The following is a 22868-nucleotide window of genomic DNA, read 5'->3' as shown; positions in this document are numbered from 1 at the left end:
AGTCGCAAATGGACTTCTTTATTAAGTAGATGTCTGTCATATCTGGAAGGTCAAAGGTCAGAGAAGTGACAGTCCCAAGCTTCACACCCCGAGGCCGTCGCTGGCAGACGTTTGACAGTTGTTGCTCCCGTGGCTGTCTTTGCTTGCAGCTCTTCGGGGAGATAGAGCAATCCAACACATTGCTCTCCTGACTTAGAAGTAGATGTAAAGTCGTCATGGCACCACCTTTTGCTGAGAGGAGCTCTGGTCTTTAAGGGAGGGTCCGTTTTTACGTCTCAATCATTTAAAAGAACTTTAATTAGTCGCCAGATTGACAGTTATGGGAATTTGTGTCGCTGGAAGTCTCTTGGCAGCAAGACCAGAGGACAAAAAAAAGGGGCATTATAGAAAAGTACAGTGTAGAAATGCCTTTACTGAATAAGGCCTTTGAATTATATGACTGTGGCTAATAATGCAGACACCACCTCCAGATCTCCCTCACTGTTCTTTTTATGTCTACCTCTCTTTGCTGTTCAGCTTCTCGCTGGATTTTATTCCCAACCTCCACCACTGCCACATCTGTCATTTTGCCCCTGAGGTTCCCTCTGCCCACAATTTGGTCCACGCAATTAACTGCTTGCAATGCTAAGAAACACCAACTGGGCAGCTAACCCTGCTGCTCAAGGCATAAGAACGTTTACTACTGTTTTATTATGACACACATCCGCTTGGCCTTTCATACGCACACATAACCCAACTTACAAATGCAAACACACAGACACACACACACACACAGTTGGCTGCTCGGTATCTGGAGAGACTCGCTGGCGCACAGCGGACTTCGGTCTTCCAGGATCCACAATGTTGTTGTTTTCTTTCCTGGCCTGGGGAGAACTGGCACAGGTGGAGCTCACGGATTTGAAGGTGGCAGAGTGGTTGGCAGGGTTGGGGGGGGGGGGCGCGCAACTATCCTGGAGGGAAATGAGTCTGCTGATGGGGGATATGGTGTGTGTAGGCAGCAATACAGCACCTGGAATCCCGCACCCCAGTCCCTCCACCCTCAACCCCCTTCTCTGGGGCTCCGTGGCAGCTGAGCCAGCCCAGAGCATCTGCACAGCTACAGGGTAAAAGGCAGTTTTCCTACACTTCGTACCCCCTCTTTCCTTCTCCCCCAGATTCACTCTCCATAACTATACACAGTGTCATTTGGCTTCACTACAGCGCTGTTTGTGTGCCTCTTGAATTCTGTGTGGATTTCTGTGCCCACTGCTGCTCTTCACATCCGCATCCAAACACTGTCCCTGGTTAGTGGATTCGTATTACCGAACACAAAGCACATAGACTGAGCACACCTTTGAAACAGATGGTGGCGCCGGCATCAAAACACAGAACCAGCTCTTTCCCCCTGTGACAAGTCTCACAATCCACGATGGCTTCCCAGTATGTCAGGCAGTACAAATCTCTGTCGAAGTGGCTTCTCAGAAACCCTGCTAAGCTTGTGCCATGTAACTGCATTTGATAAGACAGGAGAAAGTCTTTTTGGTTTTTTTCAGTGTTATATCATAGTTATTTTGCAGCAAGTTCATGTACATATCAAAACACACAAAGTCACACTCGGCACTATAGGTTAGTGTCCATCTGTTTGTGTATGGCTCTCATATCTCAAGAACTGTTTATTTAATCGACTTCACACTTGACATGTGAATTGTTAAAGGCCCAAGGAAGTGCAGTGTCAAATTTGGTGTGATGTAGACATGCGATGTTTGCAACCAGCGTCACCTCAGGCCAAGCAAACACTATTGCACTAGTGTGTGAATATGACATAAGACACTCATGTTAGTGCAAGACCAAAGGAAGTCGAAATGCAAAGAAAAATGTACTCCCATGAATACATCAATCATATTTGATTTCCTTTACAGCTAGAGTCATTTAAATGTATATGTGTATGAATTGTTCACTCCATCCACTTGAATTTAGTGATGCATCTGATGATATACTCAGAACTCCTCACAAATCCTAACAAATAGCTTCACCTACTTGAAATTCACTCTCCGAGTCTGTAGGGTAAATAGCTGTTTGTTTCACATGGGACAGGATTGATATGGAAATAAACATGTATCTTCAAAAAGAATCCCACCTTTGTCAATTAGGATAATTTAAGTTGTTTAGCACATTTGCATAATCTGCATGTTTGTTATTCTAAGAACTGTTTTAATTGCGCTGTATAGCAGAGGAGGTTCGTTGTTCTTAATTGCGGTGGATTGCAGTGTGGACTATTCACGGTTTGCAAATTGCCATTTAGTGAAGCTCTTTATTAAGTCAAGATCCCTTTGATTTGTTCCTTTTAACACTGCTATGGAATATATGAAAATAAAAACAGCACCTTCTCTCCCACACCTGTGAAAAACATGACAGCATTATTCCACAATGGGGCTTCAAACTGCTGAATTGCTGCTGCAGTGTTATTTTAGATACTCTGAATGACTTAGTGGTTTTAAGTGGAGTATATTTACCTACAGTACTGTATCTGTTGTACAGGTACATAAAAGGTTGCAAATTGTTTTGGGGTCATAATGAAAAATAAATATTTGGGAAATGTAGGTATCCTGAATAAAAGAATCAGAGAGTTCATTTCGCATGTCTGTTTTCTTTTGAGGATGCATGTTTTTTGAAGTTGCTTATAATTTGTCTATTTTGTCTTCTTGACAAAATGTGATATACTTTCTATTTTCTCTCTGAGCCTTTTCCTGAAAATGTCAACAACATAGTGTTTGTCTCAGACTTACAGTTCACTACAGAATGTTTGAGGAGGCTGCCAGTTCCGTAATTGGTTGTCTTTGTGTCTCTGTTTTTTTTTTTTTTTTCAGATCTCCCCCTCGTCAATCTCTCGGTGGAGCCTCAGCCTGCTCTGGAGGGCAACCTTGTGAAATTCCACTGCTCTGCAAAGGCCAACCCTCCTGTCACACTCTACAGGTGAGAGCAGATAACAAGTGTTTCACGAACACACACACACACACACACACGGGCAAAACATGAAAGATCCTGCAATGTCGAAAAGAAAGAAAGTGCTAACTTTGAATGACGTCCTCCTCTCTGATCAGTTGCTGATGGTTAATATTTTTTCACATTAAGTCAACTTTTTACACTTCATTACTGATGGCATTAATCATTGCCAGACACCTTGTTATGATGCCATCACACAGCTATATCTGTCCACACTTTGAACTGATGAGAGGGAGGGGAAAAAAAACAATGCAACACTGTCATGCTGAAAATTTTAATGAAACTATACACCTCGGAAAAATCGTTTGGGGAAACCTTGTTTGTGTTCCAGTGGGTTGCAGCAAAGCAATGTGATGCTTTGCTGCATATCATCTCCCTTGGACATTAAATGTCCATCAGTGTGTTGGAAGAAAGGTGGAAATACAACATCTGATGAAGCTGTCAAAATTACAGCTTTTTCTGAGATTGGGTTGTGTTCTGTGGTCTACAGTAAAAAAGAAAGGTTCCCCCTGGGGTCCGAAGTGTGTGTGTGTGGGTATGAGAGTGTGTGGGGGGTGGGGTATAGTATATTTTGTGTTAAAATTATATTTTGTTGAAGTTTCTTCCTCGATTATTTTAAATACATTATCTTAATATGACTTTAATGTTAATGCAATGTGGTCATTTGAATGCGATAGCGCTTGGCACATGATCAAGACTCTGAGGAAGGTTTGAAACATGCCTGAAGAATAAAATCTTGCATGAGGCAAAATATACTTTCCAAAAATAGACTTAATCATCATACTTTATAGAATTACCCTTTAAAAAATCTGGTCCCAGCTTATCAGGCATCATTAGTACTCTGAAGTGGTGAGACGGATGTCTCTGAGAGGACGGAGACAGACGGGGGGATGGGGCTGAGTTGTTATTGCAGTTTCTAAAATTCAATATTAGAGAAATTCTTCATACATTCAAAAGAGTTGTTATCATTATCATTATTAATTATGAATTTACTGTCCAAGTAAGATAATGTCTGAAGGGATTTCAGTGCTCCTTTGCTCTCTTTCATAACTGGATATAATGTCCCTATGTACATGTGTGTCAGTGAATGTGACAGTTATATAGAGCTACTCTACCTTTTTAATGTCATTGAAGAAGAGAAACTGTGGATTAGGAGGTAGGTTGGTGGTTCGATCACCGGCTCCTCCAGTCTGCTTTCTGAAGTGTCCTTGGGCAAGATACTGAACCCCAATTGACCCTGACAGCTGAGTGAATGGTGTGTGATAGAAGAAATGGTGCATATAGTGCTGTTGGGACGTGTGTGTGAATGGATGAATGCGACTTTTAATGTGAAGCGCTTTGACTGATCTGGAAAAGCGCTCGATAAATACATTTAATTGTTGAATACATTCATCCAACAACTCTATTGGAAGATCAAATCTGTTAAACCTTAGCTTTAGTTTTTTTTTGGCAAATACATACAATTAAAGATGTCCTACTTGATTTTAAAGACCAGTGGTTTTCTGCATTTAATTCAAATGTGAACCCACCACTTCACTATTAACACCCTTACTTTCCACTTTGTGGCACTAAACATTAGCATTAGCCCTAAATCATTAGCAGAATAATCCTGTGAGAATATAACTCCTCGGGATTCTGGGACTCTTGTATTCAAGTAAACAAAAGACTAATATTGTTTATGAAAATAGACTAGGTCAGTCTCTTTATTCTTCAATCAGAAACCAAATCATATACTGTAAAACTTTGTTGCAGCAGGAACACAGATAATACAAATAGAATAAAGTCTGGCATGTTTCAAATCAAGTTAAAGCAAAAACAAATGGCAGCAAACTAAACAAATGCATAGATTAAAAGAGAGTACGACTGAGTGATTCCAAAATCCATAAGGCTGCTCTCGTCTCCTGCTTTGCCTACACAACACTTACCGATGGACACATTCTCAATTGCAGTTGTTAGTATTTCTTCTTATTATATGTGTAATTGCAATAAAACAAGAAATTGGACATTAATCATTCTCATAAAATCTCGCATGGCCCTCCAGAAGTGTAATACTAAAGTGATTTGTCAAGAGATGGTTTTCTGTGTGGGAGTTTTAAAAAGCCAGAGCAAAAAAAATAAATTGAATAAAATCAATGGCAAAGGGAATTGGCCGTCTCTGAATCTTGTAATGGTACTGGGAAATAAAATGGATGTACAACACACTCACAGGTGGCAAAATAGAGATGTTGCCTTTTTGATGGATTTTTGCCCTTTTGAAAAAAAAAAAAAAGTGGGAGGAGGGAGGGCAGAGATATTGTGGAAAACAAGGTTTGTATTTGATCGTGTAGGTTCACAGCAGAGACAGGACGTATATATTGCGCCTGCAGTGGGATTTCACCTCCATTGTTATTAGTCTGGATCAATGCTGGAATCAGACTTCTCCCCGGGGTATCAAGAGCTAAGACGCAGTGGCAGCAGAGACGACTTTTTCTTTTAGCATGAAAACTACAGAATGAAAAAAAGATTGGCGGTTGAAGCCGAGGTAGACTAAAACACCACTTTCCTACTGTATCATTTATGTCTTCCTTCCTTGCTCTCGCCATCTCTCTGCTGTCTGGCTTCCTGTCAGTCACACAACCCACTATAGGACTGAATAATATCTGTAGGACTAATAACTTCAGAAACTTCAAGGTTATACTTTTAGGTTATACTTTCTCCGTTCTTGAGTTTCATAATCTACCATTTAGATGTATCTACAATTTATACAAGCACGTCAGGACTCTCATGCACCAGTGGAGCCCGGGGTATGGCAGACGGGGGGTTTTTGGGCCCCATAATGCTTGCCTGAGAGGTTTCGATGAGGGAGAGCCCCCCACAAATTCCCCCTCTAGAGAGCAATATCACAGAGGAGAGCAGGAAGCTGGTCAAGCAGTGTGGGGCCATTATTCAGTGCTAATACACTCTGTCTCCCCAGATCAGATACAGCACAAGGACAGAACCGTTCTTAGACAGATTTCTACCTCTTTTCCAACCCCAAGAGAGCCATCCATTCCCAATGTGCACTGCACCACTTTGCCATCCCCCAGTGGCGTGGGCACTTCAGACACTGGTCCAAGATAGTGGAGGGGTGGTTGGTGGTGGTGGTGGGGGGAAGTAGACAAAGCCACGGTACTTCCTACAAGCCTTTGATTGCCACGCTGGTTCAATTAATGTAACATGAAAGTGGGGAGTAGATATAGCTCTACGGATACATGAACCTTTGCCGTCCCAGGGGCAGTAAAGAGGAGAGGGGTGGTCAGGGATCGGAAGGGAGGGCGGGGGGCTGGAGGAGAAGATAAAAGCACTGCTGAAAGTGTGAATGAAGTAAGAGTAATGGGCATGTGTTCCAGTCAGCTCTCAGGGCTTCAACGCACTCCGAGAGATAAAGGCGAGTGGGTCGGAACATCTTCATTACTGTTTATAATGGTAGGAGGGCTAACTAGCACACACCACAATCACTCATCCACCCTCTGATGAAGACACCGAGGGTTTTCTCAGATCCAAACAAGAACCCGCCAGAGAGTGGAGGAAGAATAATAAACAAAGCAAATCAGGTCCCTCGTCTGCACATGCAACCATGCACAGAGCCACAACAACCCCCCCCCCCTCCTTTGTATGGCACTGCAGCGAACATCCCAATCCTCCCCAGCGTTTGAAGTGAAACCAAAATTACAATACAAGTAAATAAATTCTGGATTTCTACAGTCAAAGGCACAAGGAGATGTTGATGTTCACATAATACATTAATTTAATGAAGTAAACTAGTTGTAAACCAGCTGTTACGTCCATTTACATGTTAAAGTTCTGGTTTATCAGCGCTGTGGATATTACATGAATACGCTGTACTTATTACTACATAATCACATGAGTACTCTGTAGTTTTTAGTTCAGTATTACGAGTACTCTGTAGTTATTGCTACAATATTATAGGATAGCTAAGTACTCAATACATTATCATCTGAGTGCTCATTGGTCATTACTACAGTACATGAGCACTCCGTAGTTTTTACTACATTTTTAGATAAACGCACAGTACTCAGTATAACTATCACATGAGTGCTCAGTTGTTTTTAGTAGATTGTTACATGAGCACAGAGTAGTCATTATTACATTATTATATGTAGTATTATGTATTTATTTCTTAATTATGACTTAAGCACTATGTAGTTATTACTACATAATAACATCAGTATACTCAGTTGATATAACATTATTATTGTTATTAACAGAGTACTCAGTAGTCATTGCTACCTTAACAAAAGCGCTCTATATACTTCACTATTGCATGAGCGCTAAGTAATCATTACTACATTACATGTCTTTATTTTCTTTCTACATTATTACATGAACACTCAGATCATTATTACTACATTATTACATAAGTGTGCAGCAGTCTTTACAGCATGAGCACTCAGTAGATATTAATACACTATTTCATATACTCATAGTAGCCATTATTTTATCTCAACTACATACTTGTTATACATACAAGTTTCCTGACTGCATCTTGCAGGGTTGTTATGCTATTTCAATGAGAAAATCTGTCCACAGAAGGACAGACAGACACCTGCCAATGCTCAAAATTGGTTTCTCCAGAAACCAGTTACACACACGCAAGCAGACTGTGAGATGTTCTTCTGCTGAATTGTTTCTTTGCTTTTGACTGTCACTGTGACCGCCATAGCTTCATTCTTTGCACTCTTAGATGTAGCTAATTGATACATTTTGCTTGAAGCCACCGTCTCTTTTCGGGCACAGCTACTATTCCCTAACCACATTCATTATGCCTACATTAGCTGCAGCCAAACTGCAGTGCATTGATTGACTGCAATGATTAAAATGAATGAAACCAAGGACTGTTACTTTATACTGCTAGTACCTAAGTAACCGGGTCCAACCCCTGAAATGTTTTGCTTCAGTAATTCGCAGCACAACCAATAAATTGTAGATAAATGTGCACATTCCTGCAAACATACAAATCAAGCAAGTTGTAAACCAGCCTGAAAAGTTGGCACCAAAGTCTGCAATATCACCAACAAGTTCAGCCTATCCCTGGGAAGTTATGACAAATGCTTTAGGTGTTAAATAAGTCACCCGCATACCCCTAAGGTTTTAAGTTATTCCCAACTTTCCCAACTTTTTTGGGCTATCCCTACGTTTTCAGAGTTAATATCCACACGTTACCGGACAATAGTTTTGGTTTTCAGATAAATAGAGTATAACGTTAAATTCATTAATATGCTTTAATACCTTGACAGATCATAAAATAAGCTCTGTAATTTAACTCTATACCAAAGCCACTGCATGTTAAAACTGCATAAACCTGCATATTTATTTTATATTCCAATAAGAATTCGCCAGTCATCACTTTGAGTGTGCACGTTAGGGGGAATGGAACCACACTGTGCTGTGCTTAACCATGCTGATAATAACTGTAGGGCTGATTTACTGTGGGTCTTGTTGCTGATGGCACAGATACTTGTCTAATTTAATTGTTACTGTTTTATTGCCTTAATCACATCCTGCAAATACAAAACTACCCCCTCCTCCCACCACGTTTCCTCGATCCTCTGCTTCCATTAACAGCGGACCTGTTTATCTGTATAACAGTGTTAGCTTACGCACGCGAGCGCACACAGAAACACACACCATGCACTCAAGAGTGTGCAAGTGTGCAGGATTCACACCCTTTGTCTGAATCAAATCACCGAAAAAGGATACGGCAGTGTAAAGTGAGTCAGCTATTGAGTAAGCTTTGCTCTGGCCCTTTTAACCTCCCAAAGGGGAATGCAGGTGTTTGTGTTACCCTCGGCCAGCTATGTTTAGATACGAGTCTTGGACAAGGCCCAGCTCACCAACAGAGCTCTCTCGTGGTCCCTGTGTACGATGGAATTCTGTCTCTGCTCCCTCTAACACTGTCAGGGGCTCCCAAACCTGGCTGCGGCATCCTCCACTCGGGAGCAGCCGGCTGCCCGAACATCTGTGCTTACCGCCTTACAATTCCTACAGTATGAGATAGACGATTGTAAGTGGAAACAAGTGACATTTTGATACATGTGGAGTTGTCATAAGTATCACCAGTATTATTGTTATTCTCGTGATGGTAAAGATAATAAAAACCTTCTACATCGCGGCATAAGGAGGCTTTACTTGCCCTGCAGCGGCCGCAATTTCAATTCCAACCTGGCTCTTCTGCTGCGTGTCTTCCCCCACTCTATATTTCCTGAGGTGAGATTTTGTGATGTGACTGAAAGATCCAGGATGGCAACTAAATGGACCTTGAGGAGACATTAGTTCCTTTTTTGTTTTTTGCCCATGTGGCATCCAATAACAAGAATGAAACTTTGAAACTCAAAACTCTTATCCGTATCATTCTCATCATCATTCTAATCCTCAACCTCATCACCATTATCATTGTTGTCATCATTGTAATCATCAACATTATTGTCTTCATCATGATGACTACAAGTGTCACCAGCGTAATTAATATCATCCTCATGTTTATCGCCATTGTCAAATAAACAGCAGCTGAGACATCCATATTGATATTCATTTTTACACCCTGCCATGAACATTAACAGTCATCATCATTAACATAATGGTTTCCACATTTTTAATCTTTCCATATGTAGCAACCGCTTTCTCCTGTGCTAATGTTTGGAGCTCGTTCTGCTACTGGAGAATTTGGCCGAAGCAAACAATCTGCCCTAATTGAAAGACTTTTGAAAACATGTGTTGTGGAGCTCTCAGCTGTGTCCTTGCCACACAAGAACGCAACTCTGAGAGGATCTAGTGCTAGGGGGGGAAAAAAGCTCCAAAAAGTCCCATGAAGCCCAATTAGAATTCTGCTTCACTTCACTTACTGACTGAATGGGGTAATCTGTTCTCATTTAAATGATAGCATTTCAGTCAAGCATGGGGCCAGCTTAGTCAAGGAAAACAAATGAGTTCCCTATTCTGTAAAAACTGCTCTCAGTACTGGCAGGAATATAAAACTGAGACGGGCACCGGTTCCGTTGTCATTGTTTTCATTTGCCACATCAGCATGCAGCAACAACTCCATTGTCGGGGACGGCAACGTTTAGATGCATGATGCATTGTAGATCCCACAGCACTGTCTAAAATTTCCAAAGAGATCCGAGACATCCACAGATGCCTGCGCTTCCCTTTTATAAATGGGCCTTGTCTGTTGAAACAGCACAGAGCCATCCACATCACGCAGAGCGAGACGCCGTTGCCCGTGACATCATAAAAGTACCGCCGAACAACTCGGGGAGTGTCTGTATCCCTGTCACAGGAGCCATCATTCACAAACACAAACAGATGTTCTTTATGTGATCCCGTGTCAGTTTATTAACATCAGCTGTTGTGTATAATACAGTATGTGTCAACCAACGTCTTCAAAAAGGTGGAGGCGCTCCCCATTTGTCATTCTGTGATTTGTTTTTCTTCGCTGGCACCCTGTGCTGCACTCTTTGCCTGGCGTAATGAGGAACGTGCTGTCTGCTCCGAATCGCCGGGGAGCTTTTCACAGCATGGAAGGCTGCCACGAAAATATGCTGAAGCCAGCACAGAAAACCTGCCCTAGAATGATGATTTATTCACACAAAAGAGAGCTATTGACACAAGGAGGTGTGAAAACCTGCCTTAATGCCTTTTCCCCCTTCTCCTTCATTTCCTACCATCTCTTCCTGTCTCCCCCCCTCCCTGCCTCCTAATCCTCACACCAGGTGGGCCAAAGGAGGAAGTATAATCAAGGAGGTCTCTGGAGACACGTACGAGGTTATTGTAGACCATTCCTTCTTTACGGAACCAGTCTCCTGCGAGGTTACCAACCCTCTTGGCAGCACCAACATCAGCCGTAACGTTGATGTTCACTGTGAGTAGCTCCTTAAGCACCAGGTGCATGCTTTTCAGTAATGCCAGCAACGTGCGAATGCATGATTTGGGATTTCTCTGCACAGTTTTTTTCAATATTTTCACACTGACCTCCAAAAGCTAGTGCCACCACAGCTGAAGATTCATGATGGGTGAATCATAGACAGTTGACGATGTTTGTTTCAACAGTTGGCCCTCGCATGGCTGCAGAGCCTCAGTCCTTGCAGGTGGACCTGGGATCTGATGCCGTGTTCAACTGTGCATGGACGGGCAATCCCTCCCTTACCATAGTGTGGATGAAGAGGGGATCTGGTGTGGTGAGTACACTGATTTCTGTGGTGCACAATAGATCAAAAGCTGCTTCTCTCTAATGGAACCTCTTTTTGAACAAGGTACTCTGAGTAGTTATTTCATGTCATCGCCGTGTTTCTTTTGAAATGTCCATTAAAGGTTTTGAAGCCATTATAGTCCCGGCCAAGAGGCAACCTTGTCTCATGAGATCTGTTGATTTGAGCCGCAAATTCAGAATCATTCCACCTTTGCTTCTGTCAACATAAAAGGCCAAAGCCAACCTCTTCACTCTGCTGAGCTCAGACCCTAAATTGGATTTTAATAATTGAGCAGAGGTGCCCTTTAAGGTATTAAATGGTCCATGTGCTGCCTTCAGTTTTTCCCCATAGCCTTTCCTTGTTGCTATCTCATGCAAAGGTGTGTTTTTCCTCATTGCATTTGATGGTCTTTGACGATTTTTTATCTTGCTGCAGGTTCTTAGCAATGACAACCTCCTGACACTGAAATCCGTGAGACAAGAGGATGCTGGGAAATATGTTTGCCGCGCTGTGGTCCCACGTGTCGGAGCCGGGGAGAAGGAGGTCTCACTCACTGTCAATGGTAAGCTGTATTATTGATATGACTTCCACACGGGCGCACACCCACAAAGTTGTCAAACGCGTACATATACAAGTGTGAATCCCCAGGTCTGGGGGGTCAGTGGCGGGAAGAAGAAAGCAATTTGTCACAGGAGTCAGTGTTCTGCTTCGTCTGTGGTTTACAAAAGTCTTCTCCCCTCTGAAACTTCCAAGAGAATGTGCTGCTTTATTTCCTTCATGTAGCAGTTTCTTGGAGACATGGTTGATTTTACCAGGCAGGTACACACACAATCCATCATACGAAACAGACACACAAACACAGAGCACAACGATGTGTCGCGTAGTGTGCTCATAAAAATGTAGTTTTTGCTGACAAAGGTAAAAGCTGTTTCATCAACAGTCATCACTGTGAAGCCTGTAACTGGTAAATGCAATAAATATAGACATCGTCTTTTCTAGATGCGGTCACACAATTCTTAAATAGGTGAAATGTGCTTCAATGCTAATTATATTCTGCATGAGTAACAGGGAAGCTGCCGTTTTCTGAGGCACTGTGTGACTAATGAATACCAGCCTTGGTGGGAGACCTGGCAACTCTCAAACAAATGACTTCATTATCAGTGCTTGATATTCAGGGAGCGATGCTTTGGTGTGGCAGAGGTTATTAGCCGTGGGATTTACATGTCTTTTATTTCCCCCCCGTGTCCATCTGAGAGAAGCATGGGCCAAAGGAGGGTGAAAAAAAAAAAGTAGAGAGGACTTTAAGATGCGGAGATAAAAAGCTGATTGTGTGTCATTGTATGTTTTGAAAGCCAACAAAAGGCTCTGCCTGTAAGCTCGGCTGATGTTGATTTGGGGATGATGACACACCAAGTAGTGAGAAAAACGTGTGTGTAAAGATTTTCTTTTCAAAATCCAGACATCAGCTTTGAATATCACAGAGAATGGGATACCAGCATCCCCTCCAGCGCAGGATCAGAACCGTGGCTTTCTGTGAACCGCAATCAACTCCCTCCATCTCAATTCAAAATCGAGGCGGAAGAGTAAGGAAGCAAAATCATGACTAATTCTATTGTCTCCCATTCTCTGGATGGCAAGCCATACTGGCATCCACTGTGCAGCCTTAATGTGCAAACAGAATACATTATATCCAGCGTACCAGTTTATTTTGATGCATCCCCTCTCTGCTCATGTAACTATGGAGATTGTGTTGTGTTCAAGAAAGATTTCACGAGAGAATGAAGATGGATTGTTTTAATAAAGACTACAACACCACACAACTCTGGCAGACATACAACAAAGCAGAAATGGCATGTTTATTTAGTCTCTGCGGACTTCATTCAAGCAGGTTCTGCATGACTTGTAGTGTTTTTATTTGTTTGTTCCTCTACTTTTTTTTTTTCCATCTTGCACTTCCCTGCCTGGATTGGTATTTGACATTCAGAAGCCTCCTTTCTTTTTAGCCTTCTGAATAATTGAAATTCATCTTTTTTCTTTTTTTTTCAAACCACACGAGGAGTCCTGAGTCATTTCGTACTCTGTCTTTGAGGCGAATCAGATTGCCAGGCCTGTGAAAGTGCAAACACTGCGGTTGAGGCGGTGGAGTTGGGAGTGGGAGGCGGTGACAGGCGGGGGCTCTCTTCGGCGGTTCGTGGACCGTCCTGTGCCACCGTCTGAACAACAGAATAATGTGTGCGAGCGCTCTTTAACCAGCCTGTAGGCCCGTCAGTGAGAGTCAGCAGGACGCGATTGATTCTGACAGTGATTAACTAGCATAACGGATGAGTGAGCTTTTTTCGGGAGGACGACCCATGATACAGTAACATTTCAGGCGACACTGTGCATATTCAGAGCGCTCATGATGCGACAGTGTCTGCTGCACATTTGGATGTTTCGCTGCTGTTTGTTTTCCCTGCAGTTATTCCCCCCCGATTCCTTAATGCCATCATTTAAATTACATGTGTTTATAATTTGTCATTCTTCTGTCTCCCTCCTCTCTGCCGTTGTGTGTCACTGACTCCCACTGTGGCATACCGCATAGACGCGAGGATTCCTGCCTCCCCTGGGGAAGAATGTAATTTAATTATAATCAAACAGCTAGCAGGGGAGGCAGTTTGTGTTTAAGTCACTAATGGATACATATTGCCTACTCCAGTCAAACATTTTCAGAATGCAAAGCATCCCTGCGTTTCGTGTGCGTCACATCCGTCAAGTGGCTTCATGCACTTAAAGAAGTGGGCTTCTGTGCACGTCCATGCATGTGATTATTTACATAGCATACAAAATATATGCATGTTTTTTTTCCCCCCACAGTCCTGCAGAAGTTGGAATTGAGAGAAGTTATCTGACATGCTTGAAAGGATTTAGCTTGTGTATGCTCAAGGACCTTATATCCATGCAATACATATTAATTAATATATCCATCAGTACAGCCATTTATGTTTGTAGGTATGCGAGTGTGTCTTTGGGCTTAGCAATATGTATAATTAGACACATTTCAGTGCTTGAGCAGCCGAGGGAGGGAAAAGTCCATTTCCACAATAAGAAACGGGGGGTTTGAGAATCCGCCCGATATCCCACAGAGCACTGCGTGGTTATAGATCTTTTTTCTTTTGTGATGTTCCTCTTTCTAGGCAGCCTTTATGTACACAGCTAATTAGCATTCCAGCCTTCTTTAAACTGGCACTGACATTGTATAAGAAAGAACGGCACAAATTAATGAGGGTGGAAAACTGCATTCAAGATGAAGCATACAGTATTTTATCTCACCAGTTAAATCTAAGCATCATAAATTATAATCTGGATTTCAGGGCTTCAATTTCACTATTTCACATCATGTGTACCTGTCACTTGAACTCTCATTTATTATGTGTAAAAAAAATACCTTTTATATATTCTCTCACCATCTCTGCTAATTCAGGAAATCTCTCTCTGTCTGTATGTGGCTCTTCTCTCACAAGAACCGTCATCTTATCGGCTTCACACGTGATACATTCAATTGTTGGAAACTTGAAATAAGCAGGCGATCAGAGCCCTGTTGCAGCGGCTGGGACTCATCAAGTTAAGTGACATTGTTGATGTTCACGACAACAGCAAAAGGAAATTGATTGTCTAGTTCCAGGTTCTACACACGGAGTCGAGCTTCACCAAACTTTAAATAAACAGATGAACGGCTCTGCAGTAGCGGTGGTGTAGCTTCAGGGTTGTGTGGACTGAATCCAGCAGCAGGTCTTGACTAATATCTACAACTAGCATCACCACAGGCCAAACAAACAGCCCATTCCAAACAAGCATCTTTTAGAACAGGCACTGCACTGTCTTTGTTTTAAAAAGTAGATCTGCAGAATGGTTCATTCACACGTTGAGATTCATGTTTCATTGCTGGAGTGCAACAGCTTTTAGTCAAACTGCTCTAAGGTTCCTTTTAAAATATTTGACCACACAGGGGTTGAAAAATCTCCATCGGCACAACCACTGAAATGGAAATGAAGTCTAGTAAATAGCCAGAGCTGATAATAATGTTCTCAATGTGTCTTGACAAGTTGCAAATTTGGATGACGCTCTAAAAGTGTGTTTCTGGCCTGTTAATCTCTACTGTGTTAATACTGTAAAAGTACTTTGCAGTACAAAGTGAACACTGTGTGGATCACTCCATGCAAGGAAAAGAAATGAGGTTGAGAAAATACATTCTGGATTGAGGCCAAGCAGCCAAATGAGGTGAAGTATTCGAGGTAGTAAAAGTGTGTGTTTCTACAGAAGTTAAACGTAATGGCTGCCTCCGTTCCACAGTTCGGGATAAGAGATAAAATGCGTTGTGATAACAGCTCCTCACCTGCTCAGACACGATCATTGTTAACGTGATATAGTAACTGAAATGAAAAAGCAGGGAGATTAGGCAAACATGAGCCGTAATGGTTCTCCCCCAGTCTTGCAGCAAAACTAAGTAAATAGACCAACAATTTAAGAAAATGTAAGAAAAAAACAGTTGTATTAACCACTGTAATGCAATAATTTACTATTAAAAATTTCAATGGAAGCAATTCTCTGATGTAAATGAAGGGTTCAGTGTTTGTTTGTTTAAGTAGCGTTTTCCATTTTAGATGTTTTATCCCATTAAGACTAAAGGTGCCATATACAGCATTTACTGACAGACATTTGAGAGCTTTGGCTTTAGCTAACTTTGGCTTTCATTGTAAATTTTTGCCTTTTCCCTAATCTGAAAAAAAAAATCTGAAACACAGGCTACAAATAAAGCTCCAACAAATAAACACACTACATGTATACATTCCGCCTCTCCCGTTAGTATCTCAGCAAATAATGTATTTCATCGGTCACATGTCTTGAAAATGCGCACACGTCAACACAATATCACACCCAGTCTTAAGGCTATATCAATTAATCAATTAAAAAGATTTTTTGTTCATATTCGCAAATCACAATTTGCCTCTTAGGGCTTAAGTGTCCTCAACCCTCATCAAGAAAGACAGTAAAAGAAGAGGTGAATCAATGACTGAAGTATTGATGCAATGACAGTGGTATTGCCAATAATGGTGGTATGTGTGAGAAGCTAAGCATTCTAGTTGTACAGATTATCCACCATCAGCCGCCACCATGATCCACAACCCAAAAATTCACCATCCACAATTTACACACAAGCATATGTTGCATCCGATCTAAATGGGTTCAACAAGTATGCAGTATTTACATCTACATATATTTAAAATCTCGAAGTTGTTTTATTTTATTTAACAAAATGACAGCATGTTCACAGTAAGAACTGACTCCAACAGGCAGCTTAAGCACGTAGGCCGGGTCTCTGCAACCATGAATTTGTCCCAGAGGAAAATGTGGTCACCAGTGACAATACAAGACATTTCTCTTCTGTTCCAGCTGCCCTGTGGCTGTTTGTACTCTCTTTTATCACACAAAGAAAAGGTATAAATAAAAAGTAGCTGTGTCGAGGTGGTGAGGAAATGTGGAGCTTTAGTTCAAAGTGGATGCCTCCGTTTACAGAGGGAATGTAAGCCGTGGCCTTTTGACTCCCACACTGATATTGTGTAATCAGACTGCAATGTCCACTCCAGGGTTAACACCTCCTCAAATGAATGAGCAAAACATTGCACCCAACATTTTGATTACCTCCCCTGCTGCTAACATTGATGTTGTAGAGCCACCCACCTCCCTGACCCACCCACCCACACACATACATATACTTACAACCCAGGCTGAGCCAGTGAGATAAAGCTATTTAATTATATTCCTCATTTGCAGCCCTAATCCATAAAATAGATCTTCCCCAGCCACTTCCCAGGCCTTTCTCAGCCGTCATGCAAGTCATCGTGTTGTATGTTGACAGTCAGAGCTCATATAAACCACATATTTACGTTTTCATCTCCTAATCACAAGTTAATACATGCACGCCACACAACTGCAGCAAATACAGGGTCTAAAGTCAGAGGGCACTGTCAGACTTTTTGGTCCCCACTGTACACGCTGTACTGATACTGTAATTCCATGTTGGCAAACCAGTGAAAGCAGGAAAACAGCTTTCAATTCATTTTTCTCAAATTGTCTGCTGCATTCACTCTGCAGCGCGTAGCAGCTTCCCAGCTTCCTCCAGTAGCATACCAAGGCGCCATCTGGCAAAGGCTCATTAAAATGCTAATTCATTTTAATAAGAGACAGGTAATAAACTGCAATTATGTATCGTCAGAGAGATGGCAGAGAGCGGGAGTTTGAAGGAAGTTGGCAGTGAGTTGTCTCACTAATCAAGAAGCTGCCACACTTGCCACCCCCTCAAATCCACATTCTTAACCTCCAACATCACAAGAGACATGCTTAATATTTGATTTTAACACATTTTTGTGTGCCTGTTTTGTGTGCCTGTTCTAAAAGGCCTTAAAATAAAGCATAAGATGGACCCTTTGCTTTTGTTATTTTGTGTTTCAATTTGAGGGAAATTACAGTGGGTGAGAGGGGAGTGGAGTGTTGTACTCAACCAAAGAAACTATTTTACCAACTGATTGGTGCACTCAATAAGTGTATTAGAATCACTCTACCTCGTGGCCCTATTAGCTGACATGTATCATTAATTCTGATAAAAAGCAAGTATTTGTAGCAAATTTAATCAGCATTAGACCAAACTCGTTGAAACATGCTGATACGTTTGCTCTAAAAGCCTCAAACACAAATTTAGATGATATTTGGTTGTCGTTGGCTGTCGAGCTACAAGCTTCTATTTGCAATGTTACACTCAACTTCTTTTGTACATATACATTCAACAAAATATAGACACACCAATAAATAGCAGTCTCCATTGGGTTGGGCAAGTTTGACATTTTCATCCTTCCTTCCTATTGCCAATGATAGAGGATTAATCCTGGAAGGCTGTTGGTGTAGCACTTTGTTCTTATGAATGCAACACTGGTGATTGTCCAACAAATGAGAATTTCGATCAACCAACCGAAGACAGCAGAACTAGTGTGTTTTTTAATAATATCCATGATACATCTAAATGGTTCAAGATACATTTGTTTCAAGATTAACAATTGTTCAGAATGTGCTGATCATGCAACTTAAAAATAGCTCAAGGCTGCTGATTCAAAGCCTGCATGATTTTCTTTCATATACGATTGATTATGTTGGAGTGGGTCTAGCTGGACGTGTGTTTTGTGAAGAGGTCCAAATTAGAAATCTCAGAGCGATGGTGGAAATCGAGAGCAGTGAGAAATCTTATTGCAAAAGTTAGTTACGTGCGAGCCTAGCGTGAGGCGCATAATCATAAAAAACGTATTCAATATAACAGAAAAGGAAATGAACAGAAAAAATATGCCGTTTGTGTGGAGTCTAATTTGATTGAAATTATGCTGCTTTTGGTAAAATGCTGTACAAAGTAGAATGTCATTCAGTAGAGTTCATTTCTCAGCCAGGACTCAATAGTCCCCATAAATTCAATCTGTGGAAATGTCCAACAAATAATCATCTCGCAGTGTTAGAGAAAATGAGAGAACAGATTGCTGGATCCGCTCCTGATCTGGATTCACAACAACATTCATGGTTTTTTTTTCCTTCCACTAAGTTGGGTCGTTTTTGCAAAATCTTGCTTACAAACAAAATAGGGTGAAGACATTCCCTCTCCTTGGTAGAGGGAATTAAATGGAAATTAAGGCATAAGAATAATACAAAAATATGCTTGGGTCATTTGCAAATTCCCCCTCCAGCGTTTATTTTTGTATACTGTGTCTATGAAAATATAGAACTAACATAAACCTCTGTGCTTTGCTTTTTCTTGTAATTTCCCTTGGAGTGAGCTCTTCAGGACCAAAGGGGAAATATACTTAAAAGACAGAATTGGGTCATGTGTGACATCTTGTCTTCATATTAGCACTGTCACCTGGTGTGAACAGCCTCCAGACCAGATGGGAGGCAGACCAGTCGTTTAGGCTGAGCTGCCCTTGTCAGATGAGATCTTGTAGCCTGACCAAGGTTTAACACATGCTGGCTCCACGGCCGTACACCTGCAACTGCTGCTAACGAACGAGACCCGATCACACCATCTGTAATTCTAATGAAAACATTCCATTTAATCAAACGTGATATCGGAGAAACCTGAATCAGGCCGACAGAGCGTCTTCTAGACATAAACTGTGTAAGAGTGTTACAGAATCAGCCCTATATCTGTTTCCATCCCTTGGCTTGGGTATATATAGAATGTGGGGCTTGATGTTTAGTTATTTTCTGACCTGTCGGTTCAGGGGTCGGCCCTGCCGCCAGCAGATTGATTGAGGTGAAACACCACAACAAAAAGGTGTTATCTCCCCACAATGGCATTTTTCTCTTTTCATCTGTGTAGTCCTGATTACACTCCAAAGAACTGCTGTAGCACTCTCCAGCGACGTTTATCTCAGCGGGAGGAATCAAACAGCCATAAATCAACCTTCATTCAGTCCTGGCATGTCCTTGGCCAGATTGTACCATGGGATGAGGCATGTTCGTGCCGCTACGCAATACATTATTCCCCCCCCGGAGTTCCAAATTACTGAACACCTCGGGTGTTACTGCCTGGAACATGGGAGCCATTACACCATAATGTGCCACAAGATCTGGATTGAGCAGATTTGTCATATAAACATTTATTTAATTATTCATCTTCTCAATTTCTGTGACTCATCTTCAAACTTTGGTTTTTATGATTTTTTTTTCTCTCTTTTGCAGGGCCACCTACTATCTCCAGCACACAGACACAGCAAGCGTTACACGGAGAGAAGGGACAAATCAAATGTTTCATCCGAAGTACACCTCCTCCAGACCGCATTGTAAGTACATCTGGATCGCTTACATTTTTTTTCTGATCTTACCTTTGTCTCGATTTTGATCCCCATTCTATTGCGAGGACACACTTGAAACTACATCGTAAATAGGTATTTTATGTCTTTATGGCACCTGAGCATTAAAAACACAGTAAAATGACTGTTTTATTTTCCACTGCTCTCCCTGAAATATAATATCTGACTAAACTCTCTTGATCTGTTTACTACGCGCAGACGTTACGAGCAAATAAAAGGCTGAGGAACTTTGTTTGTTTTCATAAGGAAACGTGGGCTTGAAACTACAGCGTCAATCCTCAGTTTGTCATTTAATCCGCACTCATGCTCTGTTAGCACTGATCCTATTAAGATTTATGGACCTCATATAAACAGCCTACTCTCTGAGCTCACTTTGCCCTTATTGCTAATATGTTTGTGTACAGGTGTGCGTGTTTGCAGACGCACGTGGTTAATTGCGACACTTTGTCATCTAATGTGTGTTTTTATTATATTGATGTCCAGAATTAACTAGCAACATAATTAATAACAGGTTTATTTGAGAGGTGTGCTGCGGAGCCTGGGCTGCTGGGTCTGAAGTGTCTATCCTGGATTTTGTTTATTTAAGAAAGACGTGTCAAACCATTCAGTAACACTGCATTTCCTCTTCTTTACTTATCCTCCTTTGCATCCTGCGAGCTTGAAGTTAAATGTGTTGTTTGTTTGCTAGCACCATTTCATCTTTCTCCATCTGTCTCCAGCATAATGAATTTTTTTCACTTAAAAATCAGGAGAAATTAATCATGTTATTCTTCACCCATAGTGAATGCAGTCTACACTAAGATGCATCACAGTAGCAGCCACTGCATGGCACGTGTTAGATTATCATAACGCTGCATAAATAAACCCGTTGTATGCAAATATCTATTGTTATATCCTACGGTTCTCTCGCCACAGCATTTCAAGCGTCAACACAACCTCATCCCATCATATCCATCACTCCCTCACACTGAACGGATTGTCAAGCCTGTTTGTGTTTTGTTACATTATTATGTCAAAATAAATGTATTCCAGGTATTCTATTCTTCGCCCCTGTCTATCAAAGAGACACCAAGTGTTAATTAATTTGAAGTAAATGTGAACGTGTAATGTTGCATGTCACAATGAGTTTGTGTAAGCAATTTGCCTGACATTGCCTGCATCCAGGAACAAACCATACAGTATCTGCAGTGTACTGGTCTGTAGCTCAAGAGTTGTTTTAGTTCCATCAAGATCCAGTGAAAGGAAGTGGGACTAGAATGTATTTGACTATAAACACAGCTTTTATCATTGCCTTTATTATTTCTGAGAGATACTGAATGTGCACAAGGTCAAAGGGTCTGAATATTTTGCAATGCGTCTTCCACTGCATTGTACAGGAAGAGAAAACATTGTCTGTGTTCTGTTGTGTATGTAAAGGTTTGTTATTGTTTTTAAAATGTAATCAGTAATTTGTATATTTTCAATCTTGTTCTAATCAATTAGTGTACTCAGAGTAATATCAATATCGTGAATCCTCAAACAGTGAACTCATACAGTTCACTGTTTTATAAATGGTTGCTTGGTGCCTCTCAACAGCCAAATACAAAAAGCATAGTAATTCAAACACTGTTGTGAAGAGAGACCCGCTTGGAGTTCGCGCAGTTCACAATTACCCATTAGAAATTAGCTCTGTGTACAGATACTGCAGATATCTCAGTCAGCTGGCAGCTTGTCAAACAAAACAAAAAAAGGTGAGTGAAAACATTTTTAACCACAACAGAGTTCAAAAGTGTTTTAACGTCCTCAACAGAATCACTCAGCTCTTCACCCTACACAATGAGCTAATGCATTTGTATTGATTCCAGGAACTCATTCAACCTCAGAGCAGAATAAAACCAGCTAGCCCCTCGTTAATACAGCTTCATATATTCATGGTTGTTGTGCGGCTCCATTTAGCAACATAAAGAACCCAAGGACATCAGGGTGAAATGATATAATGACCAGAGCAGCATCATCCAATTAAACAGCTTCTAAAGCAGCATCTGAAAACAATATATCCGCTGATCAACACTTGTGTGGAGCGGTGGTGTGTGATGGTGTGGTCACCTTTAACCCTTGAATGTGAGAAATCCCTTGTTGAGTCACTGCCATAACAAGTGGTGGTTGTTGTCGGGGGTCAAAGTTGGTTTCTGTTCTTCTGGTCACGGAGTATATTAAGATAGCTCACTAGCCTTTTGACGTGGGAGAACTTTCACATAAGAGCTGTACAAAAGGATCTTTCATTGTTCAGTTATTCACTATTATGCTTATTGGATGTGTTTCCAACCCATAGTAACAGTACGAATCTACAGCCATGGTTGCAGAACTGTTGCTGTACCTAACCAGAGCAGTGCTTTGAACTAAATGCTAACAGCAAAGATTAATGATGCTTATTACATTTTCAATGGATTGATCATAAACTAATTTGAACAAATTTGACCCAGAGGAAACATCACAAGGTCGACTTTGTTTTTATAGAAGCCATAATTATTCACACAAATTTCCTGATACGCCGTCCGATAATCTGTGAGATATTTTAGTCTGGACCCACTGAGAAAATGATAATCAGACTCAGAAATACTTTATTGATCCAAGGGGGAAATTGAGTTTGCTTACAATAGCTCCATGCAAGGGTAGAAATATAAGCATATAAAGATTTTAAATACAAAAATAAAATATGAAATATATACAATATGTGCATTCTATATGCCGTCAATGGTGAATGGTAAATGCTCTGTGTTTATGACCACTTAAAGCA

General features: G+C 41.2%; 1 protein-coding gene across 8 annotated transcripts in view; it reads left to right on the top strand.

The window, feature by feature from the left end:
- Window positions 1-22868, top strand: part of kirrel3b (kirre like nephrin family adhesion molecule 3b) — a 164076-nt gene that overhangs the window by 127943 nt on the left and 13265 nt on the right. For all 8 annotated transcript variants that reach the window (XM_035155568.2, XM_047339718.1, XM_035155564.2 and 5 more), the window contains exons 6-10: window positions 2847-2952; window positions 10731-10879; window positions 11068-11195; window positions 11643-11769; window positions 19962-20062. In XM_035155568.2, coding sequence (XP_035011459.1) covers window positions 2847-2952; window positions 10731-10879; window positions 11068-11195; window positions 11643-11769; window positions 19962-20062 — 611 coding nt within the window. The remainder of the gene's footprint in view (window positions 1-2846; window positions 2953-10730; window positions 10880-11067; window positions 11196-11642; window positions 11770-19961; window positions 20063-22868) is intronic.

The sequence above is a fragment of the Hippoglossus stenolepis genome, chromosome 4 (genome assembly GCF_022539355.2).
Source record: "Hippoglossus stenolepis isolate QCI-W04-F060 chromosome 4, HSTE1.2, whole genome shotgun sequence".
NCBI classification, from domain to species: Eukaryota; Metazoa; Chordata; class Actinopteri; order Pleuronectiformes; family Pleuronectidae; genus Hippoglossus; species Hippoglossus stenolepis.
The sequence above is the reverse complement of the archived record's forward strand: the minus strand, read 5'-3'. Positions and strand labels throughout refer to the sequence as shown.